Source organism: Artemia sp. Qi Xiang Cuo, chromosome 20 (assembly GCF_049724085.1).
Source record: "Artemia sp. Qi Xiang Cuo chromosome 20, ASM4972408v1, whole genome shotgun sequence".
NCBI lineage: Eukaryota > Metazoa > Arthropoda > Branchiopoda > Anostraca > Artemiidae > Artemia > Artemia sp. Qi Xiang Cuo.
Window position 1 is genome coordinate 18,727,498 of NC_142813.1, and position 18,878 is coordinate 18,746,375.

The following is an 18,878-nucleotide window of genomic DNA, read 5'->3' on the forward strand; positions in this document are numbered from 1 at the left end:
CGCCCGGACAAACGTGACCCAAACCACAACAAAACGATATTCAAACCCCAGTATGAAGACGTCTGGGCAGCATCACATATGAACGGTAAATGGCGGCTGTGTCTTTAAGCCCTATGGGCCTCTGGCGGCACAGCAGGAGCTGACGGTAGGGTGAGGTATTCACACTTTTTGCTTGAGAAAATTTCTCTTCCTTTGAAAATGGTTTCAGTTTCCATTTTCCGTTTGCCATTTGATCACCCAGCAGTAGACAGCTATCATATTCAAATTCTATTTTCCTTAGTAGCGTCTTTTGATACCACATATATACTGGTAAATCACTTACCCTGCTCCTCAATTTAGGTTCCCAAGCTTCCACGACATAGTTCACATAGGCGTGAAAGAATGAAGTAATGAACTTTTAAGCTTATCTTGCGTCCTTGATTTTTATATGCATCAACAATTTTTTTTTTCTAATCTTTTGTACTATATCTTTGAAGTAGTCCAATACTTTCCTTTACCTTTTCATACACTGTTTCTGAAAAGAGAGCCTGGAAAAAAGTTTATGTGTACAGAGACTAGTAAAAACTCCTCTACACCTGGCATCAGCCAATCTTGGAATACCACTATGTAAAATATTGCACATCTTTTAAAAGTGATTTTTTAACTAAAAGTTTTGAGTCTAATTTAACATGATTATGTGGTAATAAAACCTTTTCACGTTGAGTCAAGGTCGTAATTAAGTCAGTTTTGTTCAATAGAGGTATCTAGCTCAACTGTGTCAAAGGTATAATATAAAGAGGGTGTGAGGTTTTGTGCAGCCTGCCTGTTATCATGATTACCTGACATTACCTATCATCTGCTTTACACAATAATTTATATGATGTAAGCGTCAGTATTACCTTAATTGGCTAGTATTACCTAGCCAATTAATTGAGGCTATACAACGGGTAGCTGAAGCAAATATTTCACCATAGTACTTTTACAATGAGAATTCAGTTGGACTCCGATCATCACAAGAGATCCTGGTTTGTCTCGTGGCTAAGGTATCAAGCTAACATTTTAACGAACTTCACTTGTAGGGGGGAGTAAGCAGACATGTAATTCTGTTCTAAAGTTGCTTACGTTACTTTGTGTGAGGACCAAACAAGGATCCATCCTACCTCGCACCATTGGACGATGGAATGACTGACGTTGTCAGACGAATCTGTCAACAGTAGCCTCTTCTAAAGGCTTCAGCTAGTCATTTTTCATTGGAGCCCGTGGCGGTGGAAACCCCACCAAGAATTCAGATGTTTCTTGAATTTCTGGCCAACATTCCTTCTCTGGTCACCAGGTCTCAGTTTCAAAGCTGGGTGGGGTCACAGGTGAGGATATCGTGGAATATGGTACCCAGTTGGTCGTCATAGCGTGGGCCCAAGGAATTTCAGTCGTCGTGTTTCTATGACTACCGAGAAGGAGTATTTTGAGCGCAGCGTCTTCAGATTTCAGTATACGATGCGCAATATGAGCCACCATCGGCTGCAACGTAGAATAGGAGTGATGCAACGACGGTCGAATGCTCCCAGGGAGCGAGTTTCTTTGGCCTCTAAAGGCCATGTTTCACAGGCGTCCAGCAGGATATATCCAAAGATTCATTCATCCTAGTTCTAGTGTTCATCTCATACCTCCTTTATAACTCTGAATGCAACCTATAGCTTTCTTATTCGTGCAGCAACGTCACTCTCTCCACCACCATTGAGAGTTAGGATAGTACCAAGATAGCAGAACCCTTAGTTCTTGTGTTCATCTCATACCTCCTTTATAGCTCTGAATGCAACCTATAGCTTTCTTATTCCTGCTGCAATGTCCCTCTCTCCACCACCATTGAGAGTTAGGATAGTACCAAGATAGCAGAACTCTTATACGATTTCGATACTTCGTCCTCCAGTTTAGTATCTGGGTCATTCGGGATGTTTGTTTTCCTTACTTTTGCTCTTGACTTGCTGATCATTAGGCAAGTTTTCTAACTCAACGCAAAATTCCGTTTTATCACCATCAGAAGTAAGGACTCGCGCAACGGCAGACTTGTAGGCTCCTCTAAATATTTCAATAAACTCCGTTGGGACGGAGGGCAAGAATATGTCCTTGGTAGCCTCTACTAGGCCTTAAACCAACTTGTTCTGTTTTTGCAAATTTGCCTTCGGAGTCATGGCTGTAAATGGCACCGAAGACTTGTATTTAATGGTATTTTTTTCATACTTTTTTAGCAAATGACTTTTTTCTTGGGTATTTTATTGTGTTACACAATTATTTATGAATATTTTTTCTTAATGATTAGCATTAGATTTATTACTTTAAAAATAAAGATGCAGGTAATGCTGCAAACTGATGTTTATATGACAGAAAGTCCATGTTCTCTAAATATTACACGGCTGTTTTTAACCTAGACTTTTTTTTACCTTAAAAGGTAGCTAATACTAGGACTGCAACAAATATAAAATTAAACTTTATGTCAGAATAAATTACCACTCACCGCAATAGCAAAGAAAATAGTTATGGGGAATGTTATGAGGAAAAACAGCCAAGCAAAAATGATGAACAGTGTTGACATACAATGTCCTTCATCCGTTGAGCCTAAAATGAAAAACAAATGGTCAAATATTAAATTTAAGTACAGAAAACTACGAGAGCAACAGAAAGGGATATGAAAGTTGTCGCAGAGAAAAATTGTACTAGAAAAGTGTCAACTGGATAAGAAAAAAAAATAGTTTCTAGCATTTTTCTAAGAGCCATGAATACACAGGCATGAAAAGGACTGACCAACGATGAGGGTTTGGGAGAGCGAGTAACTACCCTAAAAATGCAGCTGCTGAAGCTTTTCACCCACCCCCCTTGAACTTAAACAATAAGTAGAACAACAGGGACATTTTTATACAAGACAGTGGAATGCAACTTGAAATGAATATTTCGACCCTATATCCAAGGGCCGTAGAACAATAGGGAAATTTTGAATATAGGCAAAACAAACGAAGAAAAAACCAATATAAAAGAAACTTACATTAAAATTCGATCATTAAACTGAAAAAAGTTTTTAAAAATTTTCAAAACAGCCCTAATGTCATTACTTCAAGTAAGTTCAACCAGGACTGCTTAAAACTGAAATTTTTTTTTTTTTAATTTTCAAAACAGCCCTAATATCATTACTTCAAGGAAGTTCAACCAGGTCCTGGGTTGCAATCGTCTGTCTTGTATAAAAATTTCCCTGTTGTTCTATTTATTGTTTATGATGGAAAGGCAGTGTGGTCTTCGTCTCCATTTCCCCCTTGAACTGTTGATAATCGAATAAATAAAAAAAGAAAAATAATAATAATAAGTGACTTTCGGATACAGAAATGAAAAAATCGTTCTGTTTTGTAAATAAAAAAAACAACAGAATAATGCTGGAGGGTGTTTTAACTTGGTAATTTCACACCGAAGTTTTTTGAATCTATAAAAAAGAAAAAAATCACGACGAGGTTCAGATTTTGAACATTACATTTTTTTTAGTCTAACCGAGGAAAAGAAATAAGTTCGGTTAGGTGATAATAATAAATATAAAGTAGAATTTCACACATAGATTCATTTTAATTTCCAGACAATGCTGAACGTTTCAACATTTCAATTCTGAACGTTTCGGTGTGTATCAAAACACACCGTTTCTCCCTGAAACCAACTTTGCTTTCTATTGTATTGCTCCAAATTAATAATCTTACTTTTAAAATGGATCATAGATACATCACGATGCTGTTATTTGGCCCCAAAACGAAAGAAGTTACCCAATCTATGTTGTTATTCTTACAAATCCATCCAATATTTGCCCCTAATATTTATTACGGACATTTTTGATGAAAATAGAAATAAGATTCTATACGCATCATGAAGTGAGAGCCACATCAACACTTCACTAATAATCGTGAAGCTAAGTCAACACGTTTGATTACCCTTTATAACCATTACGTTACCACTTCCAGGACGACAAATTTCCCTTTGACAAATTTAGATGATGAAAAATTAGCACATGGATATAATCTCTTGCCCCTAAAGATGAACATGCTTTACAATTCTTGTTGACAAGTCACTTTCCATGATAGGTGAAAAATCCCCGAACAATAAAAATTTGAAACTTCATAGAGTCTGAGCAGCAAAGGGCAACACTCAAATTTCTTAATTAGCATCCCTCTGGCTGCATCCCTCCCGCGTTTACCAAATTTCACGTGAATCCAAGCCCTTTATTGCTGAAGATAAGCGGGACCCGAAAGTGTTTAAAAAAATTACTCTAAAAACAAAAAACCCTTCTTATTCTAATTAAACGGCCCTCGTGTTTCATGTGTAGCTCTTAAGAAATTGAGACAAACAGTCAAAATTTAGCATAAAGAGCAAGGTATTGAGGAGGGCGACAACCCCTTCATATATGAAATAATTTATGTTCGTTTTGAGTCTTAATGTTGCTCCTTACTTTCAGTTGAAAAACGCTTCCCCTTCATGAACAATTCCCTCGCCAAGCAGAAAACTCCTCCGTAGAAAGTTCCTCCCTTGTAAAATCCTCCCCCGTAAAATTTCCTCTGGGCGATTCCATCCTCGCTGAAAAATATTCTACGTAAACAATGGGTAAATTTTATAAGTTACAGCCATTTTCCCAGCGGCTGTGGAGGATCAAATTATTCCCAAAGGCATGGTCATTGAGCCTTTCGACTATGCTGAACAAAATGGCTATCTCAAAACTTTGATCGCACGACCTTGAAGAAAAAAAGGACGTGGGAGGGGGTTAGCTGCCCTCCAGTCGTTTTAGTCACTTTAAAAAGGCACTAGAACTTTTAATTTCCGATCGAATGAGCCCTCTCCTCATCTTCTAGGATTAGTGGTTTGATACGACAGCCACTGGGGAAAACATACAAAAAAAAGAAAAAAAAAAGAAAAAAAAGGAATCATTCTTGATCTTTCTTGCAAAATTCTACATTGTTGTATATAGGAGCTTTAAATCTCTTCAGTAAGGTTCTCTAATATCAACTGAAACGTCGATTCAACAACCTATGCGCCAGCAATTACTCTGGAGGATCTTTATTATTTATCCTTTTTACCCAGGTTGTTCAGATGATACGTAAAGATTGGGCTCAGGTTAATTTGATCAGATGCCGAAGATCTGTTTTAGGGCCAAAATTCTTCAAATTTTCTAGGGGAAGGAATTCTTCGTAAGAGGAAACACCTATGCGCATGTATAGCTAACATCAAGAACTAGTCAGAATAAAGATACGTTGAAGGGAACACAGTTAAGGAGGAATAAAAAAGAAATATGGATATTTTTACAATAAACTAGAAGTTTGTATCCGAAGGGGGATATCTATACCCTTTTAAGATGTGACAGCCTAGTATTGGGGCCATGGGACTCAATTAATGGATCCTGTCATTTATTCTATATTTCAGTTTTGACAGATAACATTAACAAAGGTAAAGTATATGGCACTAGACTTCTTAGTCCACACCGGCATTGCTGATCTTCGTTTCATGGCCCTTCAGTCATCCTATGCTTTGGTACACCCCTTCTGTTTACGTAAAGATTGGGCTCGGGTTAATTTGGTCAGATGCTGAAGATCTGTTTTAGGGCCAAAATTCTTCAAATTTTCTAAGGGAAGGAATTCTTCGTAAGAGGAAACACCTATGCGCATGTATAGCTAACATCAAGAACTAGTCAGAATAAAGATACGTTGAAGGGAACACAGTTAAGGAAGAATCAAAATTTTGAGATAGCCGTTTTGTTTAACGTAGTTGAAAGTTCTGGAAATTAGGTCTTTAAGAATGACAGCCCCCACACATCCCTTAGGGCAAGGGTTGTAATTTATGCCCTGGGGGCATATAAGGTGTTTACAGAAAGCATTGTCGTAGAAAATCAAAAAGGGCTTATTCGATTGGAAATTAAAAGGGCTAGTGCCCTTTTTAATAGTCGAAAGTGATTGGAAGGCTTGACATTTTCAAACAGTTCGTGGTAACGAACTAGAAAATGGTATTTTGATACAAATAGATACATCAAAAGAATTAGATTTTAATGCTGATTTCAAATATATAAGTTTCATCAAGGTTAGTTCTACCCATCAAAAGTTACGCGCCTGAGAAAATTTGGCTGATTTTCGAAAAAAAGGGGAAGACCCCGTAAAAGCTATAGAACTTTAATGAAAATCATACCATCGTATTCAGCATATTAGAGAACCCTATTGTAGAGGTTTCAAGCTCCTATCTACAAAAATGTGGACTTTTGCATTTTTTGCCAGAAGAAAGATCATGGATGTGTGTTTATTTATTTTTTTTTCCTTTTCCCAGGGATGATCGTATCGGCCCAGTGGTCCTAGAATATCGTGGGAAGGCTCATTCGGATGGAAATTAAAAGTTCTAGTGTCCTTTTTAAGAGACACCAAAAATGGAGGGCAACTAGGCCCCCTCCCACGCTCATTTTTTTCCCAAAGTCACCCGATAAAAATTTTGAGATAGCCATTTTGTTCAGCATGTTCGAAAATATTGTAAGTATGCCTTTTAGGATGACTTAATACACCGAGGTTCCCGGGGGGAGGGCTGAAAGTTATGAACTTTACCCAATGTTAACATATAGTCTTGGTTATTGGGAAGTATACAGACGGTTTCAAGGGAGATTTTTTCTGGTAGTGGGGGGTAGGGGGGGTTGGGCGGGGGTTATGTGGGAGGATCTTTCCTTGAAGGAAGTTTTCATAGGGGAAAGGACATTGCTATGAAGGGGACGCCGGACTTCCCAGCATTATTCAAAAAAGATCAGAAATTAAAAATAAAAAAAACAAGTTTTTCAGCTGCAACAGCAGCAACATCAAAACTTTAAACGAACAGAAAATATTACATATATGATTGGGTTCACACCCTAGTCAATACCTCGCTTTTTAAGCCAAAGATTTTTTTAGTACTTTCATAAGAGCTATTTATTCTAATTAACGGCCTTTTTGATTAAGCGGTCATTTTTAAAGAATTGGAACAAAATTCGAACTTAAACTTAAAGAGCCAGGTATTGACTAGGGGGCGAACCCCCTAATATACGTATTAAAAATATATGAATATAGAAGTTCGTTACGTAAGTTACGTATATTTATTACTAATAAAAACGTTCGTAAATAAAATTAAACAAGTTTCGAGAAAGCCATTTAACCAAATAAAAGTAAATTAATATGCAAATTTTGTTTTAATTATCCATGTATCCATGAGCCAAGATCAAAACCTGCCTTTATTCGAAAACGTTCAAAAATTAAACAAAACAAACAAGTTTTTTTAACTGAAAGTAAGGAACAACGTTAAAACTTAAAACCAACAGAAAGTATTCCGTATATGAAAGGGGCTGTCCCCTCCTTAACGCCTCACTCTTTACGCTAAAGTTTGACTTTCTCACAACTCTATCAAACAGTTCCTGGTAACAAACTGTAAGTAAGGAGCGACCCGGTTCAATGGTAATCGAAAGTCTAAAAAACGGAATTTTGATACCAATAGATACATCAAAAGAATCATATTTTAATTGTGATTTCAAATATATAAGTTTCAAAAATCTACAAAATTGTGGAATTTTCCATTTTTTGCCAGAAGAAAGATCACGGATACGTGTTTATTTGTTTGTTTTTTTCCCAGGGGTAATCGTATTGCCCCAGTGATCCTAGAATATCGTAGGAGGGCTCATTGGAACGGAAATTAAAAGTTCTAGTACTCTTTTTAAGTGACCAAAAAAACGGAGGGCAACTAGGCCCCCTCCCACGCTCATTTTTCCCAAAGTGACCCGATCAAAATTTTGAGATAGCCATTTTGTTCAGCATAGTCAAAAATCTAATAAATATGTCTTTTAGGATGACTTAATCCCGCACAGTTCCATATTGCATTGGTTAGCCTATTGGGAAGTATACAGACATTTTCAGGAAGGATTTTTTTCTGGTGGGGGGGGGGGGGCTGGAGGAGGGGGGTACTCGGGAGAAACTTTCCGTGGAGGATGTTTATTTGGGGTAAGGGACATTTTTATGAAGGGGGTGCCGGATTTCCAAGCATTATTTAAAAAACGATCAGAAATGTAATTAAAAAAAACAAGTTTTTTCAACTGAAAGTAAGAAGCAACATTAGAACTTAAAACGAACAAAGATTATTACGTATATGAGGAGGTTCACCCCCAAGTCAATACCTCGCTCTTTACGCTACAGTTTTTTTTCTAGTGATTTCAAAAGAGCTATCTATTCTAATTAAACGGCCTTTGAGATTCAGGGGTTTATGAATTAAACAACATTTTAACTTTTAACGTAAAGAGCGTGGTATTGACTAAGTTGAGAACCCCCTCATATACGTAATAACATATACGTAATAAAAAAAAAAAACAATAAGAAAACAAGGGATACGGCTCAATAGTAATCGAAAGTTTTAAAAATCGGAATTTTGATGTCAATAAATGTATCAAAAGAATGGGCTTATAATGCTGAATCTAAATATATGAATTTTATTAAGTTTAGTGTTACACATTGACGGCTATGAGCCTGAGAAAATTTACCCGATTTTTTAAAGAGGGGGGGGGGAAACATCCCCGAAAAGTGAAAAAATTTTATTGAGAATCATACCGTTATTTTCAGCGTGTCAGAAAGCCCTATTACATAGGTTTCAAGAACATATCTGCAAAAATCTGCAACTTTGTATTTTTCGCCGGAAGAAAAATATACGAATATAGAAGTTCGTTACCTAAGTTAATTTGTAAATTACGACAGATCCAAATTTAGAGACAACCATTTAGCAAAAGAAAAGTAAAATTTTTATGCAAATTTTGTTTACTTATTCAATGACGGTGAGCCAAAATAAAAGCATTAACTAAAAAACGATCAGAAATTAAATAAAAAAAACAAGTTTTTTAAACTGAAAGTAAGGAGCGGCATTAAAACTTAAAACTAACAGAAATTATTCCGTATATGAAGGGGGCTGTCCCCTCCTCAACACCTCGCCCTTTACGCTAAAGTTTGACTTTCTCACAACTCTATTTTTGTTAAACAATAAAAAACTTTAGCGTAAAGAGCGAGGCGTTGAGGAGGGGACAGCCCCTTTCATATACGGAATAATTTCTGTTCGTTTTAAGTTTTAATGTCGCTCCTTACTTTCAGTTAAAAAAAACTTGCTTTTTTTATTTAACCATAGTAAAGATCGATGTGGGTAAAATGTATTATTATTATTACTTTTTTGTTTAGACCAGGGCACTTCGTATCGAAAGAGTTAAATACAAATGAATGTGCATTGTCAGTTTAATATACATATACTGATATTTATTAATCCAAACATATAATATTATTTGATTTATTAAAGTTATAAAAGTAAAAAAATTAAATTTTTTCAGCGAAGTGCGAATTATGTTCTGGCCTTGGGAAGGCATAGGGGTTTTGAGCCAACCCATGTTAATTTCTGCTCGTTTTGAGCTTGACTCAGTTATTTATTGTAATTTCTGTTCGTTTTGGGTTTCATTTATTTATCGATGCTGATTTATTCGTATATGAAGGGGGCTGTCCCCTCCTCAACGCCTCGCCCTTTACGCTAAAGTTTGACATTCTCATAACTCTATTTTTGTTAAACAATAAAAAACTTTAGCGTAAAGAGCGAGGCGTTGAGGAGGGGATAGCCTCTTTCATATGTGGAATAATTTCTGCTTGTTTTAAGTTTTAATGTTGCTCCTCACTTTCAGTTAAAAAAACTTGTTTTTTTTTATTTAATCATAGTAAAGATCGATGTGGGTAAAATGTATTATTATTATTACTTTTTTGTTTAGACCAGGGCACTTCGTATCGAAAGAGTTAAATACAAATGAATGTGCATTGTCAGTTTAATATACATATACTGATATTTATTAATCCAAACATATAATATTATTTGATTTATTAAAGTTATAAAAGTAAAAAAATTAAATTTTTTCAGCGAAGTGCGAATTATGTTCTGGCCTTGGGAAGGCATAGGGGTTTTGAGCCAACCCATGTTAATTTCTGCTCGTTTTGAGCTTGACTCAGTTATTTATTGTAATTTCTGTTCGTTTTGGGTTTCATTTATTTATCGATGCTGATTTTTCATTAATATTAATAAAAAAAACTTACGAGCCCGCCTATTTAAAAAAACTGTGTGAAGAAATGGGTAGCCCGCGATACATGTCTTCTTCTGCATAAAGAAGTTCGCTGGCTATCCAGGAGAAACGTACTGACACGATTAGTGGAATTGCGTAATAAAGTTACAATTTACTCGGAAGAAAAAACTGAATATATTAAACATCTACTGGACGACGAATTCATTCTCAAGCTCACTTATGGCCTCCACTTCACACCTCCTTAGTTCATATTTTAATACTTTCTCGACTTTCTTTACATTCCTCTTGTTTTCGTGTGATATATCACCAAGATAATTCTTGTACAATCCCCTTCTCCCCTTCCTTAATTTTTCCAGGTACCTATTTAGACCCAAGTCAACCCTGGCTGAGCTTTATAGTCACGGCACTGACCTATGTCCCAAACTAAATAACGTGCGAAATCAAGACTCGAACTCCAGCGTTGAAGGAATGAATATTACAAGTTCAGAACAAAAACGTACAAATATTATGCAAAAACGTTCTTCTTAACTTGACTGAAGAGAAAAAAAAATCTACACCCTTCTCTTCAACACCAAATTTGAATCATCCTTGTTTTCCCCGACAGTACCGCTGGGAACAGTAAGTCGTTCTAAGGATATTTTTGACATGTTCTTTCGATGACCTAGATATACCTAGCGTCGTTTGTCTTGACTCTCCCCCCCCAGTCAAAATTTGAAACGCAATCGACCCCTAACCTTCATTAAACCCACAGGTTTCCAAATCGACTTAGATGTTAGTTGGACATAGCGTCTTTTGTTGCATTCAGATATCCGCAACGTTGCCTAGTGAACGATTCAAAGGACCGTTGAAAATTTATTCATTTATCTATTATTAACACAACTAAGGGTACTTCTATGATACACCCACGACCTTTGAAGTTGTTCATTCATTGACGCATTATAGAACCGTTTTATTTTTCGTTAGTTTCTTTCAGCTTAGCGTGAGACAAGATATATGAATTGGGCTATATTTTTTCACATTAGGGGTGGGGGTAAAGTATTTGGACAGTGTGAAGTTACAAAACAATTCTTAACTACGTAATGTGCAGAATAATTGTCCATAACACATTAGGCATGCAGACCCGCTATATTTAAATCCCCCCCTCCCACCCCCAATGGGCAAATATATAGCCCAAATTTTTTTCTGAAGTATTATTTTTATTTTATCTTACTTTGATATATTTCATTAGGATTGAATGTCAGAGAAACATATTAGAAGAACATTAGGTAAGGAGTATATCATACAAGTACCCAACTAAGAAAGCTTTCGCTTGTCGCACATAAATACAAATAATAGAGTACACAGAATACCTAACGCAGCCAAATACTAAATAACAACCATAAATCAATACTTTATATTTCAAAAATAAACCAAGGATCTTCATATTAGTACTGGTAAGTCAGTATTAAGTAACGGACTCTTAAATTGTAAAAAAAACTTTAGAACTTTTAACATCCCCTAGAGATGGTTCCAGCGGCTGCAAACTCTAGAAACGAAACTCCTCACACCGATTCTTATGCTCACTTCTAAGGGATGTAACTTGAAAAGGTTTTGAATGGTAGCTATGTAATGTAAAAACCTGAAGAGCACACTTCGGCACATTATCATTGCGGGGGACAATCCTGAATTTATTCATCAAATCAGCTCTAACCCTACGAAACCGTAAAATTTGAAGTGCTGTTAATTGCTTCAGATTCAGGAACAAACCTTGTCACTTGCCTCTGTATAGATTTTACTCCATTCTGTCAATGCGGTTATATAGATACTAAATGGTAGGGCAATACCCAACAATACGCCTCGCTAATATTTTATATATTTTAAAGCTGTGCAAGCTGAACTTGCGAAACTAAAAATGCCTCCCTTTTCTATTATACAATGTACGTGTACCCAATGGGTAACTTGCATAATTTATGGCGCTTGCCATTGGGTCTGTGGGGGTCATGTCACCACCGGACTATTTGTTGAACATTTTAAATATTAAAAAAAAACTACTATCCTAAAATTCTATTTTTGACGTCTTTGAGGGTTGCGGGGAAAGATGCATTAAAAAAGGACAAGGACGACTGGTTGCCCTCCAATCGCTTCAGACTCAAGCCCCCCCCCCAAAGTATATTTTTGAAAGGGGTTAAAAAGTTAGTGTCCTTTATCCTTAATACAGCCTAGTAATAATACAGAGAATAAACTCATAGAAAAAGAATAAAATTACCAGCTGCAAAATTCTGTGGAACAGGACGCTCATAGCCTTCTTTGGTCAAACCAATTTCAACGTCATCGTCAGGTTTTACTGAAGCCATGATTTGCGGATCCCTGAATAAAAAACGAAATAAATTGATCAAGCCAGTCAAAATGAGTAATTAAAAAAAAACATCAATAAAAAATATGATGTTTCATTACAGTTTATGAAAATATAATATAATTAGAGTTTATATATACAATTAAGGGAACTAGACAATAAACTAACAGGTAGTGGGACATACATGATCAGAACATGCCCCAAAGCTAAATAGTGAGAATACAATAAAGTCTGAATGATATTTTGTTATTATAGCATTTTGCTCAGGAAGGATACAAACAATACCGGTACTTTCAAAACATCTAGGCTGCTAATTTCTCAGGGGATATTGTCCTTCCCTGATGGTGTCCATAGAAGGGTTTGAGTAGGTACTTCAACCCCCCCTAGGGCAGAAGTTAGGCTACGAGTCCATTTCTAAAAGGCCCCTTTACCTAAATCAGCTACTTTCCAAGATAACAAAAAGTTCATTTTTTCCATGGCATTATAGCTTGAGATGATAGCACTAATGTGTTCATGTGGCATACCATACAAGGATAGGACCTTCGCTAAAGCTCTTCTATTGGCTAAATAAACCACTTGTTCATAATCAATAAAACGGAGGACTGAAGTGATCTGATGAGCCAGGTACTTCTCGATTATTAATTTAAGGATGCAAATTTGGCCGATTCATCCACCCCTCCTAAAATCACACTATTCTTAGAGTTAAAACTTTCTTAATGCTGAAGGGGGATGTTGAACAAAATCAAAACCACTATATGCATCACAAATGTTCAGAAAGGCGAATCGGCCATATATCGGGAACCGCTAAAATGAACTTAAGCTAAAAGTTTATAGGCAGACTGACATAAACCAAAACACGCTACATGATTCCAGGTTGTCAAAGGAGTGTATCAGCAACATCTCAAGAACAGCCAAGAATATGAAACTGAAATTTTTATGAAACGCTAGGGGGACACTAAATTAAATCAAAACAGACTATTTGCATCCCAGTTGTCAAAATGTTATCGCTTCAATATTTCAGGAACTTTAAGGGTATTCGAAGTTCCTGAAATATTGAAAATACGCCCTTTTAACAACATGAATACACAGAGTTTCTTTTGATTTAGTTCAAGGTCGATTACATACGAGTACATACTTAACTCTTACTAAATCAACCTATTTTAGTAAATTCATTCCACAGATAAATAACAAGGAAAAAAAAAACTAAGCCAATCCCCTTCATTCACACAGTTCCAGAGCAATAACCATCATCAAATACAACTGCCAGCCTCCACCAGCTTCCTCTTCCTTCCACTAACTCCCCCCCCCAAAAAAAACCCTTAAGCAACTAATAAAAACAATAAACAACTAAGTCCCTCAAAAATACTCATTTAATCTATTTTTAAATTGAAGAAGATGCTCAGCCAACCTAACGCTCACAGGAAGTGAATTCCAAACAGAAGGACCAAGATACTTTAAAGTAAAACCTGATCTCACACTATTTTTAAGCTGCACCAACAAATTGTCACTGCTTTTCGTATCGTAATCAAGAAAATCACTGTTGAAACGGTAGAACTCCTTAAAAATTTGCGGGACTAGATTATTTACACAATTATAAACATATATCGTGGCTTGGTAGTCTCTTATCTGCCCAGCGTTAAGCAGCCTTAGAGATTTAACACATGCACTGATGTCTTTCACATTTTGTATATTCTTCCCAATTGTTTTTGCTGCTTTATTCTGTAACACTTGCACACGCTTGTAGTTCACATAAAAGTTGATGCAAACTCAAAACGAGCAGAAATTAACATAAATTGGGCTCAAAACCCCCTATGCCTTCCCAAGGCCAGAACATAATTTGCACTTTACTGAAAAAAATATAAATGTTTTTACTTTTATAATTTTAATAAATCAAATAATATTAACATTTTGATTACTAAATATCAGTATATGTATATTAAACTGACAATGCACATTCATTTGTATTTTTTTCAGTATAGTGCAAATTTTGTTATAGTTTTGGGAAGGGTTAGGGATTTTAAGCCCAACTTATGGTGACTTCTCTATGTGTTGGGTTTGATTCGGTTATTTATTGTAATTTCTGTTCGTTTTGGGATTCATTTATTGATTAATGCCAATTTGTGGTAGCTTCGCGCTTGGTAGATTGATTATTTGATTTTATTTTTGCTCATTTTTTGTTTAATGGAGTTCTTTACTTTTCTTTGAAAAATTTATTTTGTGGAAAGTTTTTTTTAATTAATTTATGTTCGTTTTATATTGACATAGCCTTTTCAGAGAAAAAGAAAATAATACTTTAAATCTTTTCGTTTTTATAAGAATTTATAGTTTGGCCTACTATTTGTATGCCGGAGAAAAAAGTTCAGCAATTTTTAACAACATAAACCCTTTTAAAAATCTGGAAACAAACAGTAGTGTTTGATTTAGTTTCATGCCTCCTCTAGTTGATCTGAAATGAAAAACTTGATACCATTCGCAAAAAAATCTGTTTACTTTCTTTGATAGCTTGGATGCACTTACGCTATTTTGATTTGGTTAAATTTTAAGAGCAGAAGCAGCCCCAAAAGTTTGAACATAATATCCTCAGTTGTTCTTGGGATACTGATGAGATGCCTTATTGGGAATCAGCATTAACACAGTGCATTTTGATTTAATCTTATGGCAACATTTAGTTTTTAAACATTAAGTGAAATGGGAGGGTGGGCGCGGGTGGGGGATTAGTTTCCCTCCAATCACTTTCAACTATTATTTTCAATCGAATGAGCCCTTTTCGAAGTTCCTACGACAACTCCTTCGATACAATGTTCCCTGGTCTAAACAACAACAACAACAAAAAAATAATACATTATACCCACATCGATCTTTACTATATAAATGACAAGCCTTCCAATCAATTTTTGACAATTAAAAAGGGCACTAGGCTTTTCGATCTCCAATCGAATGAGCCCTTTTGAGTTTCTACGACAACACTTCCTATAAACACCTTATTTGCCCCTAGGGCATAAGTTACAACTCTTACCCTAAGGGCTGTGAGGGTGGTTGTCATCTTCTAAGACCTAAATTCCAGAACTTTCAACTACGTTAAACAAAATGAATATCTAAAAATTTTGATTGGATGTGTCTGGGAAAATGGTGGATGTGAGTGGGAGGTTAGTCTTTCTCCAATCACTTTCAACTATTAAAAAAGGCACTAGCCCTTTCAATTTCCGATCAAATGAGCCCTTTTGAAGTTTCTACGACAACGCTTTCAATAAAAACCTTATATGCCTCCAGGGGATAACTTACAACCCTCGCCCTGAGGGCTGGGGAGGGGGGGTTGTCATCCTCAAAGTCCTAATTTCCAGAATGTTCTACTACGCTGAACAAAATGGCTATCTGAAAATTTTGATTGGATGTGTTTAGGGGAATGGTGGGCGTGAGAGGGGGTTAGTTACCGTCCAATCACTTTCAACTATTAAAAAGGGCACTAGCCCTCTCAATTTCCAATTTAATAAGCCCCTTTTTAAGTTTTTACGACAACTCTATTATTTAAAACCTTATATACCCCCAGGGCATAACTTACAACCTTTGCACTGGGGGCTCAGGGGGGTTTGTCATCCTTAAATACATAATTTCCAGAACTTTCAAATACGTTGAACAAAATGGCTATCTCTAAACTTTGATTGAATGGGCTTGGGAAAATGGTGGGCGTGAGAGGTGGGTTAATTACTCTCCACTCACTTTCGACTATTAAAAAGGGCAATTTCAATTTCAAATCAAATGAGCCCTTTTTGAAATTTCTACAACAACTTTCTATATAAACCTTATAAGCCCCCAGGGCATAACTTACAACCTTTGCACTGAGGGCTCTGATGGGACTATCACCCTAAAAGACCTAATTTCCAGAACTTTCGATGACGTTGAACAAAATGGATATCTCAAAATTTTGATTGGATGTGTTTGGGGAAATGGTAGGCGTGAGAGGGGAGTTAGTTGACCTTCAATCACTTTTGACTATTCAAATGGCACTAGCCCTTTCAATTGAATGAGCTCTTTTTGATATTTTTTCAACATCGCTTTCTATATAAACCTTACATGCGCCCAGGACATAACTTACAACCCTTGCCCTGAGGGTTGTGGGGGGGGGGGAAGGATGGGTTGTCACCCTTAAAGACCTAATTTCCAAAACTTTCAACTGCGTTGAATAAAATGGCTATCTAAAAATTTTTATCGGATGTGTTTGGGAAAAGGTGGGCGTGGGAGGGGGGTTAGTTGCCCTCAAATCACTTTCGACTATTAAAAAGGCTACTAGACATTTGAATTTCCAATCGAATTGGCCCTTTTCCAAGATTCTACAACAAAGAATTCAATAAAAACCTTATATGCCCCCAGGGCATAACTGATAACCATTGCCCTGAAGACTGTGGGGGGGAGTGTCCTGCTCAAAGGTATAATTTCCTGATTTTTAAACTGCGTTGAACAAAATGGCTACCTAAAAATTTTGATTGGATATGTTTGGGGAAATGGTGGGCGTGGAAGGGGTGTTAATTGCCTTTCAATCACTTTCGACTATTAAAGAGGGCCCTAGCCATTTACATTTCCAATCGAATGAGGCCTTTTTGAAGTTCCTACGACGACGCGTTCTATAAAAGACTTATATGCCCCCAAGGCATAACTTACAACCCTTGCCCTGAGGGCTGTGGGGGAGTGTCCTCCTCAAAAACATAATTTCTATCTGGAAATCCATATTACTGAACAAAATGGCTATCTAATTTTTGATTGGATGTGTTTGGGGAAAAGGTGGGCGAGAGAGGGGGGCTAGTTGCCCTCAAATCACTTTCGACTATTAAAAAGGGCACTAGACCTTTAAATTTCCAATCGAATGAGCCCTTTTTCAAGTTTCCAAGACAAAGATTTCAATAAAAACTTATATGCCCCTAGGGCATAACTTACTACCCTTGCCCTGAAGACAGTGGACTGAGTGTCCTGCTCAAAGGTATAATTTCCTGAACTTTAACTGCATGGAACAAAATGGCTATCTCAAAATTTTGATTAGGTATGTTTGGAAAAATGGAGGGTGTAGATGGGGTGTTAGTTGCTTTATCATCACTTATGAATATATGCCAGGCTACAAGCCCTTTCAGTTTCATAGCGAATGAGCCCTTTTTGAAGTTTCTACGAGAACGCTTTCTAAAGGGCACTAGCCCTTTGAATTTCCAATCGAATGAGCCTTTTTTGAAGTTTCTACGACAACGCCTTCTATAAAAACCTTATATGCCCCCAGGGCATAAAAGAAAACCCTTGCCCCTAGGGTTGTGGGGGAGTGTCCTCCTTAAAAACATATTTTCTACCTGGAAATCAACTACGCTGAACAAAATGGCTATCTCAAAATTCTGATTGGATGTGTTTGGGGGAATGATGGGCGTGGGGGAGGGGGCTATTAGCCCTCCAATCAGTTTCAACAACTACAAAGTGGACAGTCACTTTTAATTTCTAATTAAATTATCCTGTTTTGAAATTTCTATGACAATTCTATCTATTAAAACCTTATATGCCCTAACGGCAAAGCTTAAAACCCTTGCCCTGAGGGTTGTTGGGGAGTGTCCTCCTCAAAAACATATTTTCTATCGGGAAATCAACTACGCTGAACAAAATGGCGATCTCAAAATTTTTATTGGAGGGGTTTGGGGGAATAATGGGCGTGGGGGGGGGCTCGTTGCCCTCCAATCACTTTCGACTATTAAAAAGGGCACTAGCCACTCCAATTTCCAATCGAATGAGCCCTTTTTGAAGTTTCTACGAGAACTCCTTCGATATGAAGTACCCGGGTATGGAGAAAGAAGAAGAAGAAAATAAGCCCACATCGTTCTTTACTTAGGCAGCGCTATGCTGCCTATGATACGGGTAAATGATTGCATATTATATCGTACGAAGAGTACTCTGCGGCAGCACATGCTTCACCCTTCTAAGTATTCCTACTCCACGTGCAATATTTGTTGAAATGGTATCACTGTGAAGTTTCCACGTAAGATTAGTATCAATGAATAAACCAAGATACCGCAGTGAATTTACTTGAACAACAGGCTTTCCACACAGCAAGACTTTACCGGTTACATCAACACTCTACAGAACGTCAGTAAAAACGTCTTCTTTACATTAATACATAGCAATTTTAAACTCATAAACACCTCCAGTCTTTTCAGAGCATTATTAGCTTTTTCTATTAAAGCATTAACTGATTTTGCAAATACTGTTAGCGCAGGGTCAGTATTAACGGGGGGGGGGTCGCAGCCCCCTCCCTTTTACCATTAAGATTAAGCAAAGAATTACTATCTCTGAATCAGCTTTATATGGCGATTCTTCCTCAGCTAACAGTTTTGTTTTTTTTCAAAAGCGTTCTTAGATTTTCGGTTGCTATGGGCTAGGGCTCGTTCTTTACTAGGCTGCTCTTAAAGGACAACACACATCCTGTGTGTCAAATATTTT

The 18,878-nt window shown here is 36.8% G+C and overlaps 1 protein-coding gene across 2 annotated transcripts in view; it reads right to left on the reverse strand.

Moving 5' to 3' along the window:
* Window positions 1-18,878, reverse strand: part of LOC148939964 (stomatin-like) — a 68,262-nt gene that overhangs the window by 21,818 nt on the left and 27,566 nt on the right. For both annotated transcript variants that reach the window (XM_089106399.1, XM_089106398.1), the window contains exons 2-3: window positions 12,330-12,430; window positions 2,492-2,592 (exon numbers count right to left, since the gene is read on the reverse strand). In XM_089106399.1, coding sequence (XP_088962525.1) covers window positions 2,492-2,592; window positions 12,330-12,417 — 189 coding nt within the window. In that variant the 5' untranslated portion in view covers window positions 12,418-12,430. The remainder of the gene's footprint in view (window positions 1-2,491; window positions 2,593-12,329; window positions 12,431-18,878) is intronic.